The 23,480-nt window shown below is 38.6% G+C and overlaps 3 protein-coding genes across 5 annotated transcripts; all 3 read left to right on the top strand.

Moving 5' to 3' along the window:
- Positions 1–4,001: 4,001 nt before the first annotated feature.
- On the top strand, positions 4,002–9,243 carry LOC131315079 (protein TIC 20-I, chloroplastic-like). Of its 3 annotated transcripts, XR_009196596.1 has the most exons (4): positions 4,067–4,308; positions 6,782–6,962; positions 7,885–8,690; positions 8,884–9,243. XR_009196596.1 is itself a non-coding variant. In XM_058344137.1 (3 exons), the coding sequence occupies exons 2-3, from the start codon at positions 6,785–6,787 to the stop codon at positions 8,535–8,537; spliced, it is 831 nt and encodes a 276-aa protein (XP_058200120.1). In that variant the 5' UTR covers positions 4,002–4,308; positions 6,782–6,784; the 3' UTR covers positions 8,538–8,839. The 3 variants fall into 3 exon arrangements, 2 of the variants coding, with proteins under 2 accessions (XP_058200120.1, XP_058200121.1); XM_058344137.1 differs by lacking the exon at positions 8,884–9,243 and having other exon boundaries at positions 4,002–4,308; positions 7,885–8,839; XM_058344138.1 differs by lacking the exon at positions 8,884–9,243 and having other exon boundaries at positions 4,045–4,308; positions 6,785–6,962; positions 7,885–8,839.
- A 2,956-nt stretch (positions 9,244–12,199) lies between these two features.
- On the top strand, positions 12,200–15,359 carry LOC131315078 (universal stress protein PHOS34-like). The gene is made up of 4 exons (XM_058344136.1): positions 12,200–12,649; positions 12,920–13,014; positions 14,704–14,825; positions 14,985–15,359. The coding sequence occupies exons 1-4, from the start codon at positions 12,469–12,471 to the stop codon at positions 15,070–15,072; spliced, it is 486 nt and encodes a 161-aa protein (XP_058200119.1). The 5' UTR covers positions 12,200–12,468; the 3' UTR covers positions 15,073–15,359.
- A 1,232-nt stretch (positions 15,360–16,591) lies between these two features.
- On the top strand, positions 16,592–22,579 carry LOC131315076 (E3 ubiquitin-protein ligase RFI2-like). Its single transcript, XM_058344135.1, has 6 exons — positions 16,592–17,059; positions 19,497–19,663; positions 20,620–20,678; positions 21,008–21,033; positions 21,116–21,494; positions 21,979–22,579. Exons 1-6 carry the CDS (start codon positions 16,927–16,929, stop codon positions 22,355–22,357), a joined length of 1,143 nt encoding a protein of 380 aa, XP_058200118.1. The 5' UTR covers positions 16,592–16,926; the 3' UTR covers positions 22,358–22,579.
- The last annotated feature ends 901 nt before the right edge of the window (positions 22,580–23,480 follow it).

Below are 23,480 nucleotides of genomic sequence, written 5' to 3'. Positions count from 1 at the left end.
ATATTGGAAGCATCATGTGAACATTAACCAAAATTTCCAAACTCTCAATCAAAGCTGGCAAGATAAGGAAGAGCAACTTTTAATGCGTATCTGCCTCCCTTTAATGTCAAAGAGATTGTTCACTTTTTCGAGGGTTTGGGGAGGGCAATTTTGTTTGCCTGATTCTGTTCACCTTCATGAAGAGGTGCTCATTTTGAGTCTCACTTTATAGAAACGTTCATATTTTGCATAGATTCATTTGTTAGGAGACCGTGCGGTGCTTTTCGAATACCGCTACATGCAGTCTCAACCCATCAGAAAGTTATTATTCCTCAGATTATACCCATTGAAGGAGAAATTTTTGGGTGCCGAGAGGGTTCAACATGGCAGAATACCGCTGGTGATCCAAACCGTCCAAACATGTTTTGGACGGTCCAGATTTATTCCCTCTCTCTCCCCTCACCCCGCCACTCTCTCTCCTGTTTTTCGCGCGAGCGGGTTCACTTGATCAAGACATAAAATGGAGTGCCAGTAGCTAAAACTGAAGTGTCAAAATTAATTTCCATAATTTTCCGCTATATCAAAAATAAATCTAAAATGTGTGAACTTAAAAACAAAAATCAAGTTAGTTCAAACAAATGCTTTATACTTTGTTTGCATGCCTATTATGTCAGCGTATAATGTTTAGGGAACCGACCAAACCCATACGGTGGGTACCGACGGGCATGCAGAGTCTCAAAATAATTAATTTAATTTGTCATATTTATAAATTGATCAGTTTTTAATAGAGATAAGAAGGTAGTTAATTTGATTCATTTAATAATCGCGCCGTGTCGTGACGTGTAGAAAGGTGATTGATGACAAATTTGAAGGGGAGATTAATTAACAGGGTAATTTCCACTAAGAAAAAGGGCGTGTTTGTCTGTTGGCCACTAACTAGTGTTTGCTTGTCGTCTACGTAACTTAACCCAACCCACGGTACTATCTTCCTTCTTTTGGAATTGGGATAGGATAGAAATTTCTTTTCCATTTCAGCTCCCAACATAAAATTTTGCTACGTTAACTGACAAGAACAAGATTTTGCCATTTTGAGGGCTTTCGCAATCTTAACCACTTTTGACTTTTTGGAAAACCATAAGGTCATTGACCCGTTGACTCTCATTGCTTGCCTAGTACTTCTCTTATCTTCGTCAATTTTAAATTCTCATTGTTGTTATTTCATTTGCGCGTCCCACACATTCCTATGAATCATTTGACAGAAATTTAGGAAGCTGGGTACACTATTAATTGGCCGTATCTTTTTTAACCCGATTAATTGGCAACATTTGATAGTATGGAAATTGGATAGACTTTTTGATGAGTAATTATGTACTGTATGAAGCTCTCACCAAGGATGCTCTCAAAACAAAAAAAAAAAAGAGTGGATGCCGTCAAATTAGCCGTTTGAAACCATGTATTGCATATTGAAGAAAAGAGAAATTTTTTAGCGTCGGTGGGTATATCCCACGTGGTATTCGCTTGGCAAATTCGTGCATCCAATACACTTTTGGATGACTCGGATTGAAATTCTCTCTCCCTTTTTATCCAAATACTTTATCTCTCTCCAAATCTGAGCCGTCCAAAATCGCAATGTACAGCTCGAATGTGCCGAGCGGGCACCAAGTTGTACCCACGCATCACTGAAAATTTTTCGAAAAAGGACTTGAATAGTTTTGGTGCCCACCAGCTACAGTACTGAAAATTTTTCGGAAAAGGAAACGAATCTAATCATCTTCCAAACGACTCATACCAAGAAGAAACAATCCCCACTCCGACAAAGCAACTTTATACTCGATCGATGAACCGATGGTAATGGACACAGCTAGACATAAGTAAAATGATAAAAGTTGGTTAAACAGTATCCTATCCACCCGGCCACTTAGTGAAGATTTATTTAAACGGGAAAAAATCATTAATTTTTGGTGAAAGATATATCAATCCATCACGTGTAATATCCTCCTTTCTTTCACTTTTATTAGTAATTTTTTTGGCATATCACTTCGGAATGAGAAGATCATGATCGATCAATTAACCTCTGCTTTAATCCTAAGCAAGCATATGATGTAATCTCCTCTTTCTTCATCACATTCCGTATATATGGTTTCTCGATTGAATTTATGATGTTAGAAAAAATTAACCTCAGCTTTAGCCTTTAACGTAGTATTACACAATCAAAACCATATAGGCAAGCAAAGCTTAATTATGCTGTAGCTTGCATGTCATGATGGTAATTATTGGTAAAGAAAACTCATGTTATTTACTACTACTATTTTTCAATCAATTGTACCACATAAAAACATCATATTGTATTCATCTACTCACCTTTCGTTAATTTTATCAAATCTTTTTTGGGTCTGCGCAGAAATTATTTATCAAAAAAATGCATTTTACGTTCTTTATGATCCACCAAATGAAAAAAAGCGAAAAAGTACATATGTAAAATATACTAGTGCCTAGTGGAGTATATTTATATTGAAAGAAAACGACCCTTTATATCTTTCTTTCTTGGCATTTTCTTGTTCGGATGGTTGGCTGTGGAGGCTCATTCGAAGTTGGCAATGAAATTGCTTCGGGTTCATCATCATTGCTAGACCAAATATACACCCTGCTTTTGGAAAAAGGCTTAACTCTTAATACAAGCCGTTAGTAGTGGAACGGCCACTATACATTGTCATACCTGATAGATAGAGACAGAGGCGGCAGCCCAACCTCATTGGAGCTTAAGGCGACATCTGATAGTGAGGTCCAAATTAAACCTCACTAATGTTAAATTCTTTAACTTAATATCTATTTTTTATTTTTATTTGGAAATTATAAATTATTTTTTGTTTAGATGTAAAGTTGTTACTGAAGAAATATTTATGGTATGATCAAATCGTAACAAAAGATTTTTTTTAAAGAGGCCTTTTACCTAATAAGTGAGGTTTTTATACCAATTGAAGTAGTTTTTGAGAACTGAAAATTTGTAGTATACAATATATACACATGCATGAACAGTGAGGCATCCAAAATTGGAAGCACACCCGATATCCGGATCCAAAAGCAATACTAGGGAATAAAATGAATTACTACTTTATCTCACTTGTTTGTTTTCCCTTAATTTTGCAGCTTATTTGGCTTCAAATTAATTCTATGGTACAGTACTAGGTAACTCCCTTACCCTTTTAAATGAAGAAAACTCAAAACGGGAGCCTTTTTTTGGATACGATTCTATTTTATAAATCGTACCACTAGGCTAGATGAAGTTGTTCAGCCAGCCAGCCAGCCAGGCTCCCAGCACATAGGATCAAGAGACATGGGTTAATAAAAATCCTTCTACTGATTTTTTTAACCTTAGGTGATCATGAGCTTATTCGAGATTTGTACCCTCTGACTAATTAAAATCATGCGCAAACGCAGTGTTACTGTTTCACACCTGTTTAGTTAATTAATTAACGACCCCGATCGAGCTCAAAGAATGGAAGCAGCATTATTTGGATTCATTCAAATTACTGTTTAGTTTTGCTAGTTGTACCCCGATCGAGCTCAAAGATTTATGAAAAAAGCCCATTTGTGTCTGGGCTTTTCAGCCCAATGATAAATACAAATCCATTGGTTTTTTTCCCCCCTGGGGTTGGGCTTAAAATTATGTGAACAATGCAGGGCTGGAATTTTAAAACCGGTCTTGCTATTGTCAGCCCACTGGGCTGACAATAAACACACTAAAAGACAAGAAAAATACGTATTTCTGTGCTCTTTTTACATCTTTTAATACACATTCACACACCTACTATCGTCAGCCCATTGCGCTGATTGAATATGGGAAAATAACGGCCCAGGACGTGTTTTGATAATTAATACCCGCCAAGGATATGCTGAGAACATTTGAGAACATTTGTTAATGCTGAAAATGTCCTTAGAAGGTATTAATTATCAAACACGTCTTTGGCCGTCATTTTCCCTTGAATTTTCCTTTTAAAACACTGCACATCCGCTGTTCCAACTTTTTTTAAACTTTTTTTTTTTTTTGGGGGGTCTTGGACTCTTGGTGGATGTGAGAGAGAGAGAGAGAGAGAGTGAGAGAGAAAGGATTAGTGGCTGGACAGGGAAGGGGAATGAGGCGGTGTATTGAGGATTGATTGTCTCTTTCTCTCTCTTTTCCTTTTCCCATTTCGTGAGGCCTCGAAGTGGCCGATAGAGAACCTCCGTTAAAGGACCTGTGTCTTCTTCGTTCGTGGCCGTCGAAGACGAGGGCCATCCTTTCAATCCTTGCCTAACCCACCAATCCTTTGCTAGACTCCAAACTCTAAGGTACGAAACGCTTCTGAGCACTTTATTCTTATGCCTCTACTCTAGGGACATATATTAGACGATTATGTAGATTTGTTGTGACTTGATAGACTGAAATAGGTGTATACTTGTATTAAAAGCTCCAATTTCAGAGATTTCTATCTTGTTTTTGTCTTCTTCCTCCGTAATTCTTGATGCTCAGAATCGTACTAGCAATATCATAGCAAAACTCAAACTCAACCTTAGGTGTTAATTGTACGTGGAAGAAGGTGGAAAATAGCTACAGGAATTGGTCTTTGCGACTAGCGTAGAACATTCCTTCCTACTATAAAGTGCTAAATGTTAGGACAGGGGGATTATACTTTGTATGTAGCGATTGTTTATGTGTGGATTCCTGAAGTATGCTCTGGGATGATCTATTTGATAGTTTCTGTTGACAGGGAATGTCCTGATGTTTCCTGTGTTGGTTTGTTTGGAATAAAACTGTTGCTTCCCTACCCACCCACCCCCCCCAAAAAAAAAAAAAAAAAAAAGAGTTGAGGACCACGAGGCCGAAGTTTTTGCATGTTGTGATGAGAATCTCATAAGGCACAGATTTCGAAGCATAATCGCGCACTAAGAGTGCAATAAAAAAGATGAACAAAAATTTCAAGGACAACGCATCCCATCCCTAAACTAGGATACAACTAGCAAAACTACTATACATACCTCGAGAACTACAAGAAAATCCAGAGAAATCACTTGCCATCAGACGGATCCTTGTCGGTCACCCTAGCCAAACCATAGAAATCACAGTTCTACATGTTCTGGCCTTTTAACTCGTAGTACAGCTAATATGCATTTCCTTGCCAACTTTAAATGGTTGCAGGAATAGCCATAGACCAAAGCAGTGCAATCAGAAAAGCTACTAGCAAAGTCAATGCTTGTTGTCAAGTCTTCTGAATCCTTCTCACATGTGTTCAAAACACACCATCTCCTGGACATCTATTGGACTCCTTGTACTGGGACCAGCCTCTTGTTCTCATCCAAAGCCTTTAATTTAACTCATACTTTGGCTTCCCATCAAACTCAAATGTCCCCCAATGTCTCTTGAACTGGGGCCATGCTCAAGTCTAACAGATAAACCTCAATCTCCCCCTTTCTAGCTGGAGTCCCATTTCCCATTCAAGACATGCCGAATCATGCCCCGGCTAAACCTCTTTGCATTCTTGAAATTCGCATTCATCCCTATCTGTTGGTGACCCAATCCCCCCACCCCATTTCTGGATACTCCGCCTTCTTCAAAGCCCAAACAAGCATATTGAAACAAGTTCATATGCCCATTCTCTCGATCACAAATCGGCTTACAATTCTCCCCTCCGTCAGCGAAAAATTCAAAAGAAAAATTAGTGTTTCTCTGGAGGGAGAGGAAGGGGTAAATGTTGATGGTAGGGGGGAGTCGTTGGAGCGATGAACCTGGATGATTTTCGATTGCAGTAGTCTCAGGTCGATGGGGTCGTAACTCTCTGGTGGATGTGAGGAGTTTGAATTGGGGGAGAAGTAGATATCAGCGTTGAACGGATGGTGACTTTAATTTTGGAGGTAAGGCTGGCGTGCTTTAGGGTGTGTTGGATGGTTTTTAACACAGGGAGGGTGAAGGGGAGGTAGTGTCGTTGTATGTTCACTGGTCAGAGAATGGGTTCGTTGTCGATAGTGACGTACTTGCAAAAGGCTTGTTGGAGGGGGTTTGATTTTCCAATGCTCTAGATAAGTATCAGTGAATCCTCTATATAATTTTCTCTATGTTTTCCTTCTCATGATTTATGTTTGATTGTTTTTTGATAAAAGTCACTACATGCAATGTACAATCGGAGGAACTAGCTTAAAATCGATCATTACTGAACTACCTGTGAACCTATAAGGCTACGACTTAGTATAAAATGCTTTGGAATATGTTGCTTTCATCATTGTCTTGCTGAGTGATTTTAAAGAATTTGTGTCGAAGTTGTAAAACTATTGTGTTTGTCTGTTTTTGTGAATAATTGTATTGCTTGGTATGACTGAGATGATTTTAAGGAGATAAGAGAATAACATGATTTCAAAGAAGCTAACATTTTGTTGTTGCGTTTGGAGAGAGATGAGAATAAAGAGTTGTTATAAAAAAAATCTCCATTTTCTGCGTGATTACTGGAGAAGAAAAATATTGTAGGCAAGGCTCATTTAGTTGGCATTCACATTCAATTCCATGAAAAATTCAAGATCCAAACACATCGTAAGAGCTCAAGTTTCTTTTCCGTATGGGGTCGTATACTAATGAGTGATTTCAAAAAGGTGGCAGAAATACTTTTTTAGGTTGTGGGTCTCACAAATATTGGATTCATATTCTGCTGGTATTTGATCGGGAGCTGGAAATTTTCTTCTTTAATTTATATTTCTTCATACTCTTGTTGGCAAATATTCTGTATCATGTGATGGTATACACACATATATACATAAATGCTGTTTTGATTGCCAGAAGATGATTTTGAATGGAAGCTCCTTGGTCACTCCGAGTATTTCTCCGAAGGTATTCACCTCAAGGTCTTGTTTCTCGGGTTCATATGGTGGCATTCCTCCTCTGCCTTCCTGTGTTTCATATCGAAGCATTAGGAGTTCATGGAAACCCTTTCAAGGGCTGACATTGCAGTCTTCCAACAGTATGTAGACATGGTTGTCAAGTTGATGCTCTCTCATTCAGTCATTTGTGTCATTTAGGTTGCATGTTTTGAAATTAAATCCTATATTTATGTAATTGGAGTATTTTTGCGGTAAAAAAGCTTAGTTTCTTGTACCCAGATTATATGATGTTAGATGAAGGAATATACGGCTTTGGCCCCCACTAAGTGATGCTTTTTCGATGTGGTCATTATGCTTCAAAATCTTAGTCGAGCAAGGCTTTTAGAATTATCTTGGCAGGGGCTTCTTTCAGACTACATTATCTAGCAATACATTATCTCAGTGTTCTAAATGGTGCTCGGCGCTAGTCGGGCGGTGACCAGCCGCCAAGCCTAGGCGCTGCCAAGCAACGGAATCTCTTTCTTTTGGGAGGGTTCCGGAAGAAGTGAAAAGGACAGAGACACTTCCCAACTGCGGAGATCAATTGATCAATATGAATCTCGGGTAAAAAATATTTTTAAGGCAATCAAGCTCCGCCAAGATGGCCGCCTAGCTCCACCAAATCTCCCTTAGCCGCCAAGCTTCGCCAAATCTCCATATCCGCCGAACGAGCCGCCGAGGGTGAAATCATGGCTCTGAGGCTGCCATTTAGAGCATTGCATTATCTTGGCACGGGCTCCTATATATATATAATATTGTACTACTGCATATATCAAGGAGGCTTATGATCGTCAGAAAGGGTCTCTTCTGGAACCTTCTTTCATTGGAAGAATAGAACCGTAATGTGTTTATATACTTATAGTTACAATAACAACCAACCCGGATGATTCTCCCCCTGAAGCTAAATGCAAAAAGAGATCGAAACAGGGATATGGATATGCTTCTTTTTTTCCTTCTTTTCTAAAGTCAATTATCTTTTTTCCTGGGAATGCTTATGTGGAATATTTCCAATTCATATCGCAGGGAATACTCCTCTCCAGCATCGTGCCGCTGCATTAACACCACTCTTTAGTGGTAATGATTGTAGCTTTTTATGTAGTACGACACCCACAGTTGGTAGGCGGAAGCTGCGACCTTTTCTGGCCCCACCAAGATCTTCCATCGAGATGCCTTGGAGTATTCGTTACCCTGCTTCCAAAGGGGAGAAGGTAAAGTGGTGGTGGAGAACTCTAGCATGTCTCCCATATATCATATCCCTCCGCGATACATGGAAGTATTGGGAAGCAGCGTATCGTCTCTACCCATCCTTGGAGCAATTCGAGTTCTTGACATCCAGATTTTACCAGGCTTTTGACAGATTGCCAAGATGGTTTGTCATGGTATATTTTACCGTGGCATATCTTGGTGTGGTCAGGAGAAAGGAGCTTCCCCACTTCTTGAGGTTCAATACGGTGTTGTCCATGCTATTGGAGAATGCCATTCAGATTGCGGAGACGGCGAGCACTTTCCTTCCGTTTGCAATTTTTGGGGGTAGGACAGGTTATCAGCACTTTTGGATTGGTCTTGGAGTTATCTATGTCTTGACGGTGTTGGTATGCATGGGGTCCTCCATACTTGGGATGTATGTTGAAGTTCCGGGAGTGAGCGAGGCGGCCTTTATCCATACAAAGATGTAGGATACAAGGATAGGGCTCTTTTGGTCAGGCTTTGCATTTTCTTTCTTGGGGAGGTTAATAGGTTATTACAAATGACGTTTTTCAGTTAGCACTGAAAGTTAAACTTTATGAAGTTCAAAATATCAAGTTGGTGTCAGTGGGTACGACTTTTAGGTATGTTTTCATCTCTCTATATGGCAAGAATGTTGTATGTTGTTGGAGAACTGAGAATAGTCTAAGTTCCAACAAAATTTCGCTCTCTGTTTCTGGTGATCGAGGAGACAAAGTATTGTGCATATGCATATCTTCTCATTTCTGTATAAGTTGTTGCTTAAAGCTTGTGAAATTTCATTGTCCCGCTCAACAGGTCTGCGAACTTAGCTGGAGCTAGAAATAGCCTTTGTTCATAAATCCCCCGTGGAAATGCCAGTTCAATTAAACCCTTAGGATGTCGGGTAGTATTATATAGTCCCTATTCCTAAAACCATGAGATATTGGTCATTCAAAGATATTTCAGAAATCCTGTCCAAGATGTTACATTATATGGAAGTAATGGCAGTTTTAATTTTATATTAATTTAGTTTTAATTTTTATTAGTTTTAAGTACCTGTGGATGAAGTATTGTACCAGTAAACACTTTTTAAGAAATATTCACACATGTATTTTATACTTTTGTCCGCCCCATGAATTTACAATAATAATCGTTCCAAGTATTTGTATTCGTGTCCGTATCTGTGTCCGTGTTCACACTCCTTGAATGTTTATGTGTGTGTGTGTATACTGATGATTGTAAAGAATTCTAAGATCAAACACTGAGATGCTCCTGATTAATTGCTAAAAGCGCATAGTGGTTCCACGACTAGGGCTGATACAAAACCGACCGGACCGAAAAAAACCGAAAAAACCGATCATTCGGTTCGGTTTTCGGTCGGGGTGCTGGCGGGATTTTTCCGTTCGGGGTGGACCGAACCGAACCGAACTTGGTTCGGTTCGGTCTCGGTTTTCTGAAATTGTAGACCGATTGGACCGAACCGAACCGAACAAGACCGAACCGAACCGAACCGAACCGAAACGGACCGAACCGAAATGGACCGAACCGAACCGAGTATAAATAATTTATATAATTATATAATTTGCATAAATCTTAACCGCAAACGGACCGAAGCTGTTGGAGGCTTGAACTGCTAGTCTTGAACTACTTTTTTTTTATGCTATCACTTGCTTTTTTTTTTGGATGCTATCACTTACTGGAATGCAGGTTTTCAATTGAAATGGAGAGAATTGATAGTGAAAAATTTGGTAGTGAAAAATTCCTCAACAGGTGTATATATGTATTGGATCGGTGAAAATTTGGTAGAGAATTGATAGTGAAAATTTGGTAGTGATGTATATCTTTTTTTTTTTGAATTGAGCTTTGTATATGTTAGAGAAATGGAGAGAATCAAATCCTCAACAGGTTTTCACTAAAAAAAATAAAAAATCCTCAACAGGTGGCCCACTGTCAAAATTTTGAATCGGTGTTTGATAAAAAAAAAACAAGTGTATTGGACCGAAAACTCTCCTGGCCCACTATCAAGTTTTTTTTAATTGGCCTACTTTCAAATTTTTATGTTTGGCCCATTTTCAAATTTTTATGTTTGGCCCAACTAGGCCCAATTCGGTCAGACCGAATTCCCCGAATTCCCCGACCGGACCGAATTCACCCCGAACCGAATTGGACCGAACTTAAGAACGGTCGGGATCGGTCCTGGCATTTTCATCCCCGAACCGATTCGGTCTCCAACATTTTTGGACCGAACCGACCGACCCCGACCGAATAACACCCCTATCCACGACGACTCCATGTTACTGTATAAATTGTATTTAACTGAGTGCTTTGGATTGTTGGAATTCGGTATAAAATTTAGGTGGGTCCCACTTAATATATATATATATATATATATATATATATTTTTTTTTTTTCTTTACTTTATCAAATCCTAACAAAACATCTTAAAATGTACTTTTTTCTTTCTACCTAACAAAACATCTTCAAATGGAGTAATTACTTTGTTGTTAAAGTGCTGCCTTGTTCTCTTCTATTTTTAAAAATAATTTTTCAAAAATATCCCATAGATTTCTCTACGTTCAACATTTCTCTCTCTATTTCTTTTCACTTATTATCTTTATTATTTTTCAAAAAAAATTTTAAAATACAAACCAAACAATACGTGAAGTTCAAAAAATTTAAGCCAAAACATAAGTGTGAAAGTTGTAGGAATTTCAACTAAGTGGGTCCCATTATCTGAATGTGACACCATGTGGAAAGTAATCCGGTTCTCTCTATTCTTCCTCCCTCTATCTCTCTTCCTTTCTGGCTGGAGATGAAAAGATACCAAAGGAGAGAAAAATTTAAAAGTATAATCATAGGACCTACTTTTGGTTGAGTTTACATTTAATTTTACTTAATGCTAGATATACTATTCTAACACAAACATATAAATCAGCCCCATCTAAATAAGCCAAGCGATTTTTTTTTTTTTGTCCTTATTCAATTTTTTTTTCGTATTTGTTAGTTTTTCGTCAATTTTTTGGGGATTGTTGCATCGTCATGACGAGAGGAATTTAAAAAGTAAAAAATTATGATCGAAATCCAATTTTTTTGAATAAATATGAAAAAATTGCCTTATTGGCTTATTTTTTGTCTTTATTCCAAAAAATTAAGTTTCGATCGTAATTTTTTACCTTTTAGATTTCTCTTGTCATGACAATGCAATAATTCCCAAAATATTGATGAAAAACTAACAAATACGAATTTTTTTTGAATAAGGACAAAAAAATAAACCACTTGGCTTATTTAATAGAACGGAGACTAACAACAACTTAAATTCACGTAATTGGGCCTCACTTTTTACACTCTGTGTTATATAGCTGATGACACATTTTAAACTCCACTAGGAAAAGGAAAAAAATACCAATTTCGGAAAGTTCCGAAATTATTACATATTCTGAAAATATAAGAAAAAACAAGACTTCTCCAACAAGAACGGACTTTATGCGACTTTACTACCAAAAGTTATAAGCAAAAAGATTATTTCCTAAAGCGGTAAATTTGGCATTTCGGAGCCCTAAACGGCTGAAAACGGCTAAAAAAACACACAAGATGGCCTTGACCGTTGGGCCGTTTCGGTTTGAACCTAGGTAGGCCCGACTCCTAATTCCACTGTTGCGCTGCCACTTATTTACGATTATGCCACTTGATATGGTTAATGGTATTCCTCCTCTATGCGCACCGCATCAGACTGGGAACTGTGCAGGAGGGAAGCGTCCTATGGAACTTTGAAGGGGTACTTGGGGAAGGAAAAGTGTAGGAAACACTTGGCCCTTCCTATTCTTTTGCTTTGGCCGTTTTTTTTTTCTTTTACCGAAGAGATGCCATTGGTTCAGGCAATGGCTAGGCAAATATGTAGTAATGTTTCAATTTGGTAAAAGACACATGCTGGTTGGAAGGGGTGGGTAAAGGACATGGAATAGAGTTTGAATTCATAGAAACTCATGAGGATATTTATGAAAAGCAAAAAATAGAAAATATGTTCGTACTTTTAAAAGGAATAGTATAGATTATTGGATATGGCCTTGGGGCATTAATCCAGGACCACCGAATCAATGAATGCTCCGCGACCATACGCAAGTAACCCACGAGTTAAATGCACTTCCGTGTGATAGTGATGTTGTGGCAAAGTAGTACTACTGTTAGAAAGCCAAAAACCCATACAACACCTACTTTGGCTAGTGTAGCGTTGGTATTCCGCACGACAAACCCATCCAGTAGTGCGCCTCGTTGTCACTTTGTCATCTCTCTCTCTCTCTCTCTCTCTCTCTATCTCAAGTCAACAACATTGGTCTCTCCAGATAGTTAAGTTCTGTACTCTTGCTCGCGCGCCTGCGTCCGAGAAACTTCCACGACAAAAAAATGGCGACGGCGGAGAAACCGGTCATGGTGGTCGGAATCGACGACAGCGAGCACAGCATCTACGCACTGGAGTGGGCACTCACTCATTTCTTCACTCCTTTGGCTCCAAATTTCCCCTTCAATGTCGTCGTCCTTCACGCCAAACCTTCTGCTACTTCTGCAATCGGACTTGCTGGCCCAGGTATCTGCAAATCCAATCCCGGTCATTTACCAAAAAAAAATAAAATCCAATCCCGATCATTTTATACACATATGTATATGCATACGAATACTACCACAGGCGAATGATCATTGAATCAGTTATAGTAGTTTGTTTGGATAACCGTGGTAATTCTAGAGCTAATACATGCACCTCACCCATCTAGTTGAAAGTCCATAGAAATTCGCTATGGACATCCACAGGAGATAAATTATACTAGTTTTTTGGTTTTTTCGTATGAACTCTATGCAGGGGCTGCCGATGTCCTTCCGTACGTTGAAGCTGATCTTAAGAAGATTGCTTCCAGGGCTTTAGGAAAAGCTAAGGAGATCTGTCTCAGTAAGTCGGTAATACTCAACTCGGATTTACTCTCATCTATATCTGTTTTCCCGTTTGACTCCCTCGTTCTATAACTATGAAGATATTTTTGCCTTATGTGAAGAATTAGACCCTGCTGAATTTGTTTCTCTTATATACTAATATTATCAACTTCGTTGTTATGAATTAATCAGATATTGTGGATGCTTTTGCATTAGGTATGCATAGATATATCAAGTGTTACTTAAACGTTGAGGTGCAAAGTTGAGGTGCGCGTAAGTTGACCCGGACACCCTGAGTTATCTAAGCTGATAAATTACAATAACTTCAGTATTAAAACAATACATTGGAAGGTGGATTGTGTGACGGGGAAGGATGAGTCAATTGTTTATTATGTCAAATGGTTTCAGTTAGTGTTGGGAGGAAAACTATTCTTGACCGGGAATGAACCATCACAAAATAGACTATTGCACTAACTTATTGAGTCAATTTAATTTAGAGGGACTAAACTTATTGGATCGGAAATTAGTGCAAAGGTTTCCTTTGTACAGATTGAAAGTACATCAATAAATACCTGAAGATTTGAAATGTTGAAGTTCTGGGGAGTGATAAGCATTCATTGGTGCGTCCCTTTTACTGCTACTGTAATTGAAAGGGATATGGACAAATAATGTGGGTTCGCTAGAATTCTTAGCTGTAATTTTCATCATTAGAGAACTTTTTGCCTCTTCCAAACTAATTCAAGTGAAATATTTCTTAGGTGCTTTGAATGGCTATGAGTTGAAGTTGAACCAACAGGGTTATCTCATCTCATTGTCCAAGAGTTCCTGCACTTCACTAGGTTCGACACTCTTGTGGTCTTTCTTGTGTGATTGTTGAGAATTTGGAGGGAAAACTAGTTTGAACAAAGAAATGGATGAAGTCCACAGACAGAATTCGATGGTTTTGAAAGCCTTTTGTAGCTTTTAGATTTTGGTAAGTAACATGCAGCACTGGTTGCAAGTCTAAACCTGTCAATTAAATGTTTTAGTTGTTCAGGAAAACATAATCACAAACATGTATGCCCGTTCAGATTTGTATATGTGAACATACCAATTCCTGTTTAAATTGTAATATAGGGGAAACTGGAGTTCGTTGCTAAAGGTTGAGCCTTTGGTTGATTAATGATTTATTCAAAAAATGAAAGTACGAAGACTCTGAGGGACACTCAATCGTGACATTTTATATGCTGATTTATCACATTTTGACTCAGTTGAGAAAGGTTATTACGAGCTCTAAGTTGACTGACTTTGCTGAAGATGAATTGGCCATCCAAGTCTACAGTCCTTGGCAATATTCGTATGCTCAGTGATTATTGCTGCAAATGCATATCAACGCATCTATACTGCTTGTGTAATTGATTTCCAACACAACAATAGCTAGGGGAGTTGGCAATGCAATTTAGATCTTTCAATGAGGCTACTCGTTGCAGAATGCTTTTGTATTCGGGAAAACATTCCCCTATGACGTATCGAATTCCCAGTTTCCTGATAACCACTATCTTTAATCTTGCAATCCAGTACTGCTTTTTGCTCAATTTGCTTACTTCCATATTTATTTGGATAGTTCTTGTTACTGACATTTTGGACATTCTATACAAGCCCTCAGGGCTGAAGTGTGGTCACTTGTGTGAATTTCCGTTGCCCAACGTTCTTTATGAGCATTCATTTTCTATGCAGGTGAATGAGGTGATTTTGGAAGCTGTGGAAGGCGATCCTAGGAATGTTCTCTGTGAAGCTGTAGAGAAACACCATGCCTCCATGTTGGTTGTGGGTAATCATGGTTATGGAGCTATAAAAAGGTTTGTGAATCGGGGATCCAGCTTATTTCCCCCTGTGAAATTTAGATATTGTAGAGTTTCAGCACAGTTCATTGATCTCATGCGCTCATTTCATGGCCGTAATTTTCTTTTTTCATCCCATTGAAATATTGAAGCTAAATCATTTTTTTTATCTTGCAGGGCTGTTTTGGGGAGCGTAAGCGACTATTGTGCTCATCATGCTCACTGCACTGTGATGATTGTAAAGAAGCCTAAGATCAAACACTGATATGCTCCTGATTAGCTCTGATTAAGTGCCAAAAAAGCATAATGGTTCCACGACAACTACATGTTACTCTATTAATTGTATTTGATTTAGTGCTTTGTATTGTTGGAATGCTGTATAAAACTGTCCAGTTGTATTTGCAAATTTGAGCAGCTAAAAGCTCAACATTTAGCTTCTATGTTGGATTTCTGCTACCTTGTGTGAGGTATGCATGTATGTTTAACATCGCATCTCGGTTATTTTGCACAATGTTTACCAATTTATTGGCTTTTATAATATGGCTTTTCCAACTTGTGGTTTGTTGCCAATACAATGTTTCCATAGACTACCTGCTGATATCATGCAATTATTTCCAGGATTGTCCATGATATACCAACAGTTCACGTTTTTTCTGAATTGCAAATTGTATTGGCCTTTCATTAGTACCATTATCCGGAACATGTAAGAGATGGGAATTTTGCAGTTTTTAGTTTCGCGGTTGTGTCATCGGCATTTCAGAAAACTACAGGGGTTGACAAAGCCTTATACAGGGACATGCCATTTTGGCCAAACGCGAAGCCAAAATTTCCCCCTTCTTCCTTCTTTTTTATGTGTGTGTGCGTGGGACAAAATAGAGCTATCTTGAAAATGAACGAATTCGATTATCAAAATGTGCCCCCAAAAGAAAACTCGCAAATAGCTCAACAGCCTGCCCAATTCCTTCCAAAAGACCAAAGGGGATCTTTCGTTTTTATTAAAAATCGGTTGACTCATACATGGTAGCATAAATTCCTTCATTTATTTCAATCTGCATTGATCACATAGATAAGATTTTTGTTATCTTCCCATCCTACTAGTTTTATTTTTGGTAATTTGAAACTAATTCCACCAACGGCAACTTCACGTAAATAAGATTGTATGACTGCACCATCGACATAATCATTTTATAGTTGAAGCACAAAATTTGAAATTGTAAAGTATTTACCTCCGTTTCCCTTACCACTTGAGTTAACTTTTGGTTTCCATTTTACAAATCCATTTTTATCGAAGGGAAATGATTTTCACACTTCCATTTGAGCTGTGCTACGTGCACAGCAAGCTGTGTACAGCAAATTTTGAAGTGATTTTGGGTGTTTTGTTAACGCCTCTAACGATATCGAACGAAGCTCATTTTTTACAGAGACCTTAAACAACATATTTTGAACAAAATGAGCGGCTCCGATCATCTTTGTGCGACCCGAAGCGGGAGAAAACGGGATCTGTGCACAGCATGCTGTGCACGTAGCTTTTCTGCTTCCATTTTTGACAAATTCACTCCATTTTTTGTCCTGTAGTGAATCTTTTATGTGTGTTTTTTCTCACTTAGAAAAAAATGCATTTATCAAAAAAGGAAGTGTAAAAATTATTACCCTCTATCTAAAACAAGAAGTTACTAATAGACATATATTGAAAAACAAAAAAAATTGTGCTATTATGCGAAAATGTAACTACTTTCAATATTAAAAACAAAATTATATACACTACTAAAAAGTCTAATAGAAATACTCCGTAATAGATAGAAAGGGCTCACCGGCCGTCGGCCGCCCATCTGGACTCCATCAGCACGTGATAATATACGAAGCGACAATGAACGGTCCGAAGTCTCCGAACCGCGGAACCTGACAGGTTGGATAGAGAGAGTACAACACGCATACACAGAAGACACAGCTAGAGAGAGAGAGAGAGAGAGAGAGAGGTGAGGAGAGAGATTCACATCTCCCCCTCCCCGTTCTAAAATTTCTCGCCATTGATTAGATTTCTCTCTGAATTTCAAATTCCAGTTTCAACTCTTGATTCCAAAAGGGAAAAGAAAAAAAACACAACATTGTTAAAGGTGCTATGGATGATTCCAACGGCGATGAGAACACGACGTCGTCGTCGTCCGTTCCTTGCTCGATTTGCCTCGATTTGGTTACGGATAACGGGGACAGGTCGATAGCCAAGCTTCAATGCGGCCACCAGTTCCATCTCGGTGATCTAACCTTCTTTTGTCTCTTCATCGTCATTTTCTCGATAAACTTGTTCAGCTGAAATTATGATTTGCTTGTATGTTTTTGCATAATGCGACTTGTTCCAATGGTATGTTGCCACAATAATTGTATGCGTCCATGTCGGATTTAAACATGTCCGTTGTGATGAAAATGGATCTCATCTCACATGTGTTCTTAAATTCTCTCTCTCCATCTATTACTTATTCCCACTGAATTAATTTACTTGCTATGCTATCAGAGCTAGGGTTTAAAAGGTTTCTGACGGGAATGATATTTTCTAGTCGCATGCAACATATTATAAACCTTCCAGGTTTGGCGTCAAAAATTCCTGATAAGAACAAATAATTGATTACTTCAAAACTAAGAGTTCTCTTAGAGATTTTGTGTCTTAGAGACGGTGTTCCTTAATCTAAAGTACGTATTCTGAATTTGTAAGCAATGAATTTGGCTAATGATTAGGCTAGGTTACCTTAAAAATGCAAACATAGCTTAGAACTTTCTCATTTTATAGACAAAGTGCGTTACGACTAAACCGTAAGTAGTCATTGATACAAAGCATTACTTACTTCTGACTGCATTTCATGTGAAGCTATCTGGTTTAGTGTAGGGTCAGCAATCTCAATAGGTAGGGTTCAATAGATAGTGGGGATGGAGTAGTGGTTGGATGGTTAGGACACCCTGGGTCGAGCCGTGAGGCAACTTAACCATTTGAGCTGATTTATTACAAGAATCTAGTAAAACAGGCACTAACAACGTGTCACCTTCATCGAGTCTACCTTAGATGCTGGCACTCCTGTAACTTTACTCTTATTTTCATGAGATTTGTTCAGTGGCTACTATTCATGGTTTTATTAATTATCTGGTTAGAAATAAAACAGAGAATATGCGGTGTTAATGTGCATATATTAACTATGACGGACAACACAGACAGATCACGAATGGTATGGAACTTTGTACCGCTTGACGCATTCTCGGCCGGACACCGAGTTATAATAATAATAATAATAATAGGGCTCTTGAACTCTTAAGTCCTTGGCCTGGTCAACCTCGTACTCAATCTAAATCATCTTACTTGTTTATAAACTATGTGGCCTACCAGCACTTAGTTACACTTAAGTAGGGTTGTAAGATTATTTGTTACTTGTGGACGACAAATTGTCCTTTGTATAATCATAGACGGATATATGACGTAACTGGGACATTAGAGGGGAATCGTCTATCTTCCTTCATCTCTCCATCCACCTAGTAATTCCCAGTGAGAAGTTGGATACCAGATTATACAATGAGAATTTTGTACCTTCAGATGGATTTAGAGAACATCTATTTAGAAGCTTCTCCTTGTAGTTCTTGGCTCTTGAATTCTTGGTCCTTCCTCATGCTCATTCTAAATCACCGTACTTGTTTATAAACTATGTGGCCTACCAGCACTTAGTTACACTTAGCGGGGTTGTACGATTATTGGTTACTCGTGGATGACAAATTGTCCTTTGTATAATCATAAATGGATATATGACATAACTCTGACATTAAAAAGGGAATCCTCTATCCCAAACGTGGGACAGATGTCTGGTGTCGGCCCTGGATGAGTACATGTGGTCCAAGTGGATGTCCAAATATAGGTGGAGGAGATTGTGAGTTATGTGCTATATATATGGCCAAGAACCCTCCCATTGTACAATGCATTTTCTTGGGGAAACTCATGAGAAACTGGCGAAGCGGACAAGATTGAATTGGGGGTTCGTTACACACACCTAAGCCATGTTTGAATCCTTGCACCAGTGAGTTTTTCTAAAAGGCTATTTTTTCTGAAAGACATGCACCAATGTCCCTATTTGGAATTGAATCTTGTGCCTTCCTGTTTGCCATTAGGAGGAGATGTTATTTTCAGATTGATAATTGCCATCAAAGATTCTTAGCTGAGGTAGAGAAACTTTTTCCTAGGAATCTAGATTTGATGTGGCTGGTTAACCTTCAATTCGGGTCGACAAGACTCCCAGCAATGAGAGACATTGTTTTTCCTATTTTAGTAACTTGTACTTGACTGTGTCTTTACATCCTTGTTGCGACCCACAAGATTTTAAGTTAGAACAGTGAACTCCTTCAGATGGATAATGTACATGCCATCCATTCAACAACGGTTAAATTTAGATTGCCTTTTGCTGCTTTGCATTTATATTGTCAGATTGTATGGTAAAATCTTCTATATTAAGCATGATTTCTGTCCTGGTTTCTATTTTTCATGTCCCATTCACTTTCCTAAGATTTTAGGCTTATTGCATCTTTAACTTTTCCACCTAGGTCTGCATTTACATGTGTTACTACCACGTGAATTTGGAAAATCATTGATATTAGTTTAATCATGTTTTTCTGAGGATGAATCTGTAATTTTCTAGTCTATGTTGCTGTTATTCTACACAGATTGTATTGGTTCGGCATTCAACGTTAAGGGAGCAATGCAATGCCCAAATTGCCGTAAGGTCGAGAGTGGTCAATGGTTATTTGCAAGTGGCTCTACAAATTCATTTCCTGAGTTTGTCATGGATGACTGGACTCCTGATGATTATGCGTTGAACTACACTGAAATGGTAAGCACAATGCCTATGTTTACCTCCCCATTTTGTTTGTGCACCCTCCGTTCAATATTCCTGGTTCGTGGTCCTTTACAGGGATTTAAACATAGGAGGACATGGAAAGTTTGAATTGAAATTCAATGGCAGCGTTTCCTGATTTGGCCCTACATTTTTTGCTGTTGAATATGTTTGTTGCTATATAAAACAGATAACTTCGGGAAATTATACACTTTTTGCTTTGATTTTGCAGAATAGACAATGTTCTTGGACATCGAGAAAAGGAAAATATGGGATGGGAGGAGTATTTAGTTTCCTATTTTGGCAAGAAATATGTCTGGTTTAGTGAAACCTCGAAAAGAGCTATTAAGGAGGACTGTGGCAAGAGAAAACCATTTAATTCCAAACCGAGTCATGCAATTTAACCAATTAATTTGGGGACTGATCCTTTTCAATAGACGGTCCCTACCCAAATATGAATGTCTGCGAGGAGCAGTATTTTTGTTGTTATTCAGTTATATTGGTTCAGAAGTGTCTTGATGTTCAAAACCTTGGAAGTGTGCTCTTTTAAGGTGGGATGTCGCTAGAGCAACGCTACGAAAATTTCAAACGATTAGTACACGCTGAGTGATGTACATTTGTAGGAACATACATACTTCTGTCCTTGCTCAACCATAAACAATGGTTTCTAGTTTCATGTCGAACATCAGAAAAGTTAGTGGGGGTCAGTAGTTGACCTTGAGAAGGAAGGTACTTCTGTCCTTTTTCCTCATTATTGTCTCATTTTTACCACTATGCAATATTTCCATTTCCGACCTTGTATCTTAAAACTGCAGCATGTTGTGTCATAGTAGCAAGTTGCAGATATTGAATACTCCATTGCAAATGTGTTCATGAGAAGTGTCCTGGTTATGTTTTCAACCGCCTTTTAAGAAGAAAAAAAACTTTATTTTTTCTTTGTTTTATATTGGCAGCCGCTCGGAGTTCATTGGTGTCCATTCGGTGGATTAGCTCAGGTTCACTCATCTTTTGAGTAAGAAAACTTTCCTTGTTCATTTTTGAGTTCCCTTTTTCCTTGGGTGGTCAGTGATGCATTGGGTGAAGTGCTTATGTAGTTATGTTCTCGAAAGTTGTTGGTATAGCTGAATTTCACATTGATTAATTGACTAGCAAGTAGCAAGGGACTCTACATTACAGAGTACAAAGACTTTTCTCAGTAAATAATCCAAACGAGGTGTTGCTTTAAGTTCCGTATCTTAACATTTCAAGACAGGATTTGCTCAATCACATAAAATAGTCTTTGCCAAAGTGCCATCTTCCATTGCTGTCTTTTACAAGTTACCATTTTTGCATTGTTTTCAGGGAAGTGGAATCGGCATCGACAACATGTAAGTGCATTTGTTTTGATTCTGGATCAACTTTGCAGTGATCCCTTGAACCAAATGTAATAGAATGATGTTCTCGGTGCAGATCATAATTTACAGAGACACCAGGCCATATTTGCTGAACATACGTCTGCATCATCTATGGCTCATTCATATGTTGCATACTTGGGACCCATTCCCCCGGCTTCCTCAAACGCCAATGAGAGTGTCGAAGATCCCAACTTCAACCATCACTGGAATGGCATAACTGGGCAAAATGAGATCTTTACTGCCCATGGTTTTCCAGTCATTGATGTCCAATATCAAAGTTGGGGTCATCATTCCCATCCTTTCTCAAACAGTGGTCACATTGACAGGACTGATCATGCTTCAGTTGCTCCTGCCACTGTGAGACCTACCGGGGTTGAATATGACGATTTGACAAGATTTGGATCTGTTGTGCATGCATCTTTTCATGGTCGTGGGTAAGTTGCTTTTTGTAAATACCAAAGGAGGGCAACGTTATCAGTTGGTTTCTTCATTGCATTATGTCTTGTGGCGCCTACTGTGCTTTCTCATGTGATGATGCTACAACCCCTCCTCCTCCTATGACTTAAATCATGGTGGATTTAAAATAGACGCCAACTTGAATTGTTTTGACTTTTGGGACGAGTTTAAAGATTGAGTTAGAGATGGGAGTTGGTTATATTTTCTTTCTTCACTTCATTGAATACAGTCTCTTCCCCCCTCAAAATTGCTTTTTGGTGTTTTATGAGAACACACTAAGGTGTTCAAGGTACCTTGTAATTGAAGCATAAGAATGATGACAGGCTGAAAACTTGGCTCTATGTGAATTCCTGTCGTGATATTTGTCAAATCTGTTGCTAAATAGGGAGGCCCATGTTCTTTTCTTAGGCCTGTCTCTGGAGTTGCTAGCTCGTTCTTCTGATCAATCGTTCATCTTTGCAGCAACAGTCGTTCTCATGAAAGAACATCAGCTTCTCATGCCAACGGAATTCATCACCAGCGACAACTGAGCAATCCACCTGGCATGCTGCCACCTATCATTCCCCTTGTCAGGAGATCCAACGGTCCAAGGGGCATAGCAACATCTCAACCTGATCAAAGTGGAGGCTTCTTCAACTTCCCTCCTCCAGGCCCATCAAGCCGAAACCCACATGAAACAGAAAATTCATTCGTGAACCATATCCATCCGCGTGAGAGAAACCATTTGCCTCAACCAGTTGTCTCATTTGACTGGGACTCTGTTTGGGGTCCGTTTCATCATGCTCATGGAGGCTCTTCCACCAACAGGTCTGGTAACTTTTGGGGTAGACACCGGTCTTAAAAGACATGTTTATGCTTGAAGGTTTTATGTCAGCCTATTAATCCTGGTCTCTGAAGATTGCATATAAGCTGTCTGAATATTTACAAACTGGAACCGGGAAATTTGTTTCTGTACATTTGGTTTGTCCCGGCATATGGCCTGAGAAACTGAAAAACTGTTCTTGCAATCACGTGGCCTGTTGACAACTGGGCTTTTTTTGAATATACTATTTTTTGGGGAGAATTTGAAATGGGTAATCTGATCCGTGTAGTTCCGATAAGCTTTGCTTCATTTTTGGGAGATACAAAGAGGGGCTCAGCTGAGCTTGAATAAAGATTCTTCTATGTTGTGTTCAATGTGTTTTTCGACCTAATAGAGAAGATTATCGAAATGTCAAACTGATAAAACATAGGATATTAGAACTCAATGGTCTTGCGGTAAAGTTCAACTCTGTTGGAAGATGATTAATTTGTAAGCTTAGTTGTTAGGTTTTGGTGTAGCCCTCCGCTAACAAGGTTTTTGAGCATATATTTCTATGTGGTATTATGTATTTCATTCAATACATCTGACTTGCCGCTATCGTCGTTGTTCGCCCTCCATCTCTTTCCACTTCTTGCAAAAGGACAAGATTATTGCAGTTGCACAAAATACGTCGGGTATAGTATTTTCCTTGATCGGGTCATGTAAGGTGTCATATGAGACTTAGTGATTTATAGCACTGAATTTCCTAGTTAAAGTGGGACATGAAGATCCTGTAGTGCAATGTTCACTACAGGGTCCCCGATTCGTTGAGGTTTTCAAAGTCAAAGTATGCAATCTTGTACGTGTTTACTAATAGTACATTAGACATCTCTAAGTTGACCAAACAGATCAAAAAGAAAACCAAGATAAGATTTTTCTCTGCAAATAAATTAAGACTTTTTTAGCCACTTCATGTATCACCAATTTATTAGGTACACCATTATTAATGTTAATGGTGCGTGCCAAATGCCAATACACATTATACACATCATACAATTTAGCGTGCCAATACACATTACAGACATCCCACAATTTGGCAAAGCAAAACCTACTCAGAAAAATGAGATTGAGAAAGACAGGAAATTGACTTCTCAACTTCAATGGCACCATCCGGACTCATGCC

Source organism: Rhododendron vialii, chromosome 13a, assembly GCF_030253575.1.
Source record: "Rhododendron vialii isolate Sample 1 chromosome 13a, ASM3025357v1".
In the NCBI taxonomy this organism is placed as follows: Eukaryota; Viridiplantae; Streptophyta; class Magnoliopsida; order Ericales; family Ericaceae; genus Rhododendron; species Rhododendron vialii.
This window is presented reverse-complemented; position numbering and strand designations above follow the sequence as displayed.

Excerpts from the sequence above, each read along its gene's own strand:
- LOC131315079 (XM_058344137.1), top strand. The coding sequence starts at position 6,785 with ATGATTTTGAATGGAAGCTCCTTGGTCACTCCGAGTATTTCTCCGAAG. Across the intron at positions 6,963-7,884 it reads GACATTGCAGTCTTCCAACA|GGAATACTCCTCTCCAGCAT; the intron begins GTATGTAGACAT and ends TTCATATCGCAG.
- LOC131315078 (XM_058344136.1), top strand. The coding sequence starts at position 12,469 with ATGGCGACGGCGGAGAAACCGGTCATGGTGGTCGGAATCGACGACAGC. Across the intron at positions 12,650-12,919 it reads AATCGGACTTGCTGGCCCAG|GGGCTGCCGATGTCCTTCCG; the intron begins GTATCTGCAAAT and ends AACTCTATGCAG. Across the intron at positions 14,826-14,984 it reads GGTTATGGAGCTATAAAAAG|GGCTGTTTTGGGGAGCGTAA; the intron begins GTTTGTGAATCG and ends TTTATCTTGCAG.
- LOC131315076 (XM_058344135.1), top strand. The coding sequence starts at position 16,927 with ATGGATGATTCCAACGGCGATGAGAACACGACGTCGTCGTCGTCCGTT. Across the intron at positions 21,034-21,115 it reads GGAATCGGCATCGACAACAT|ATCATAATTTACAGAGACAC; the intron begins GTAAGTGCATTT and ends TTCTCGGTGCAG. Across the intron at positions 21,495-21,978 it reads GCATCTTTTCATGGTCGTGG|CAACAGTCGTTCTCATGAAA; the intron begins GTAAGTTGCTTT and ends TCATCTTTGCAG.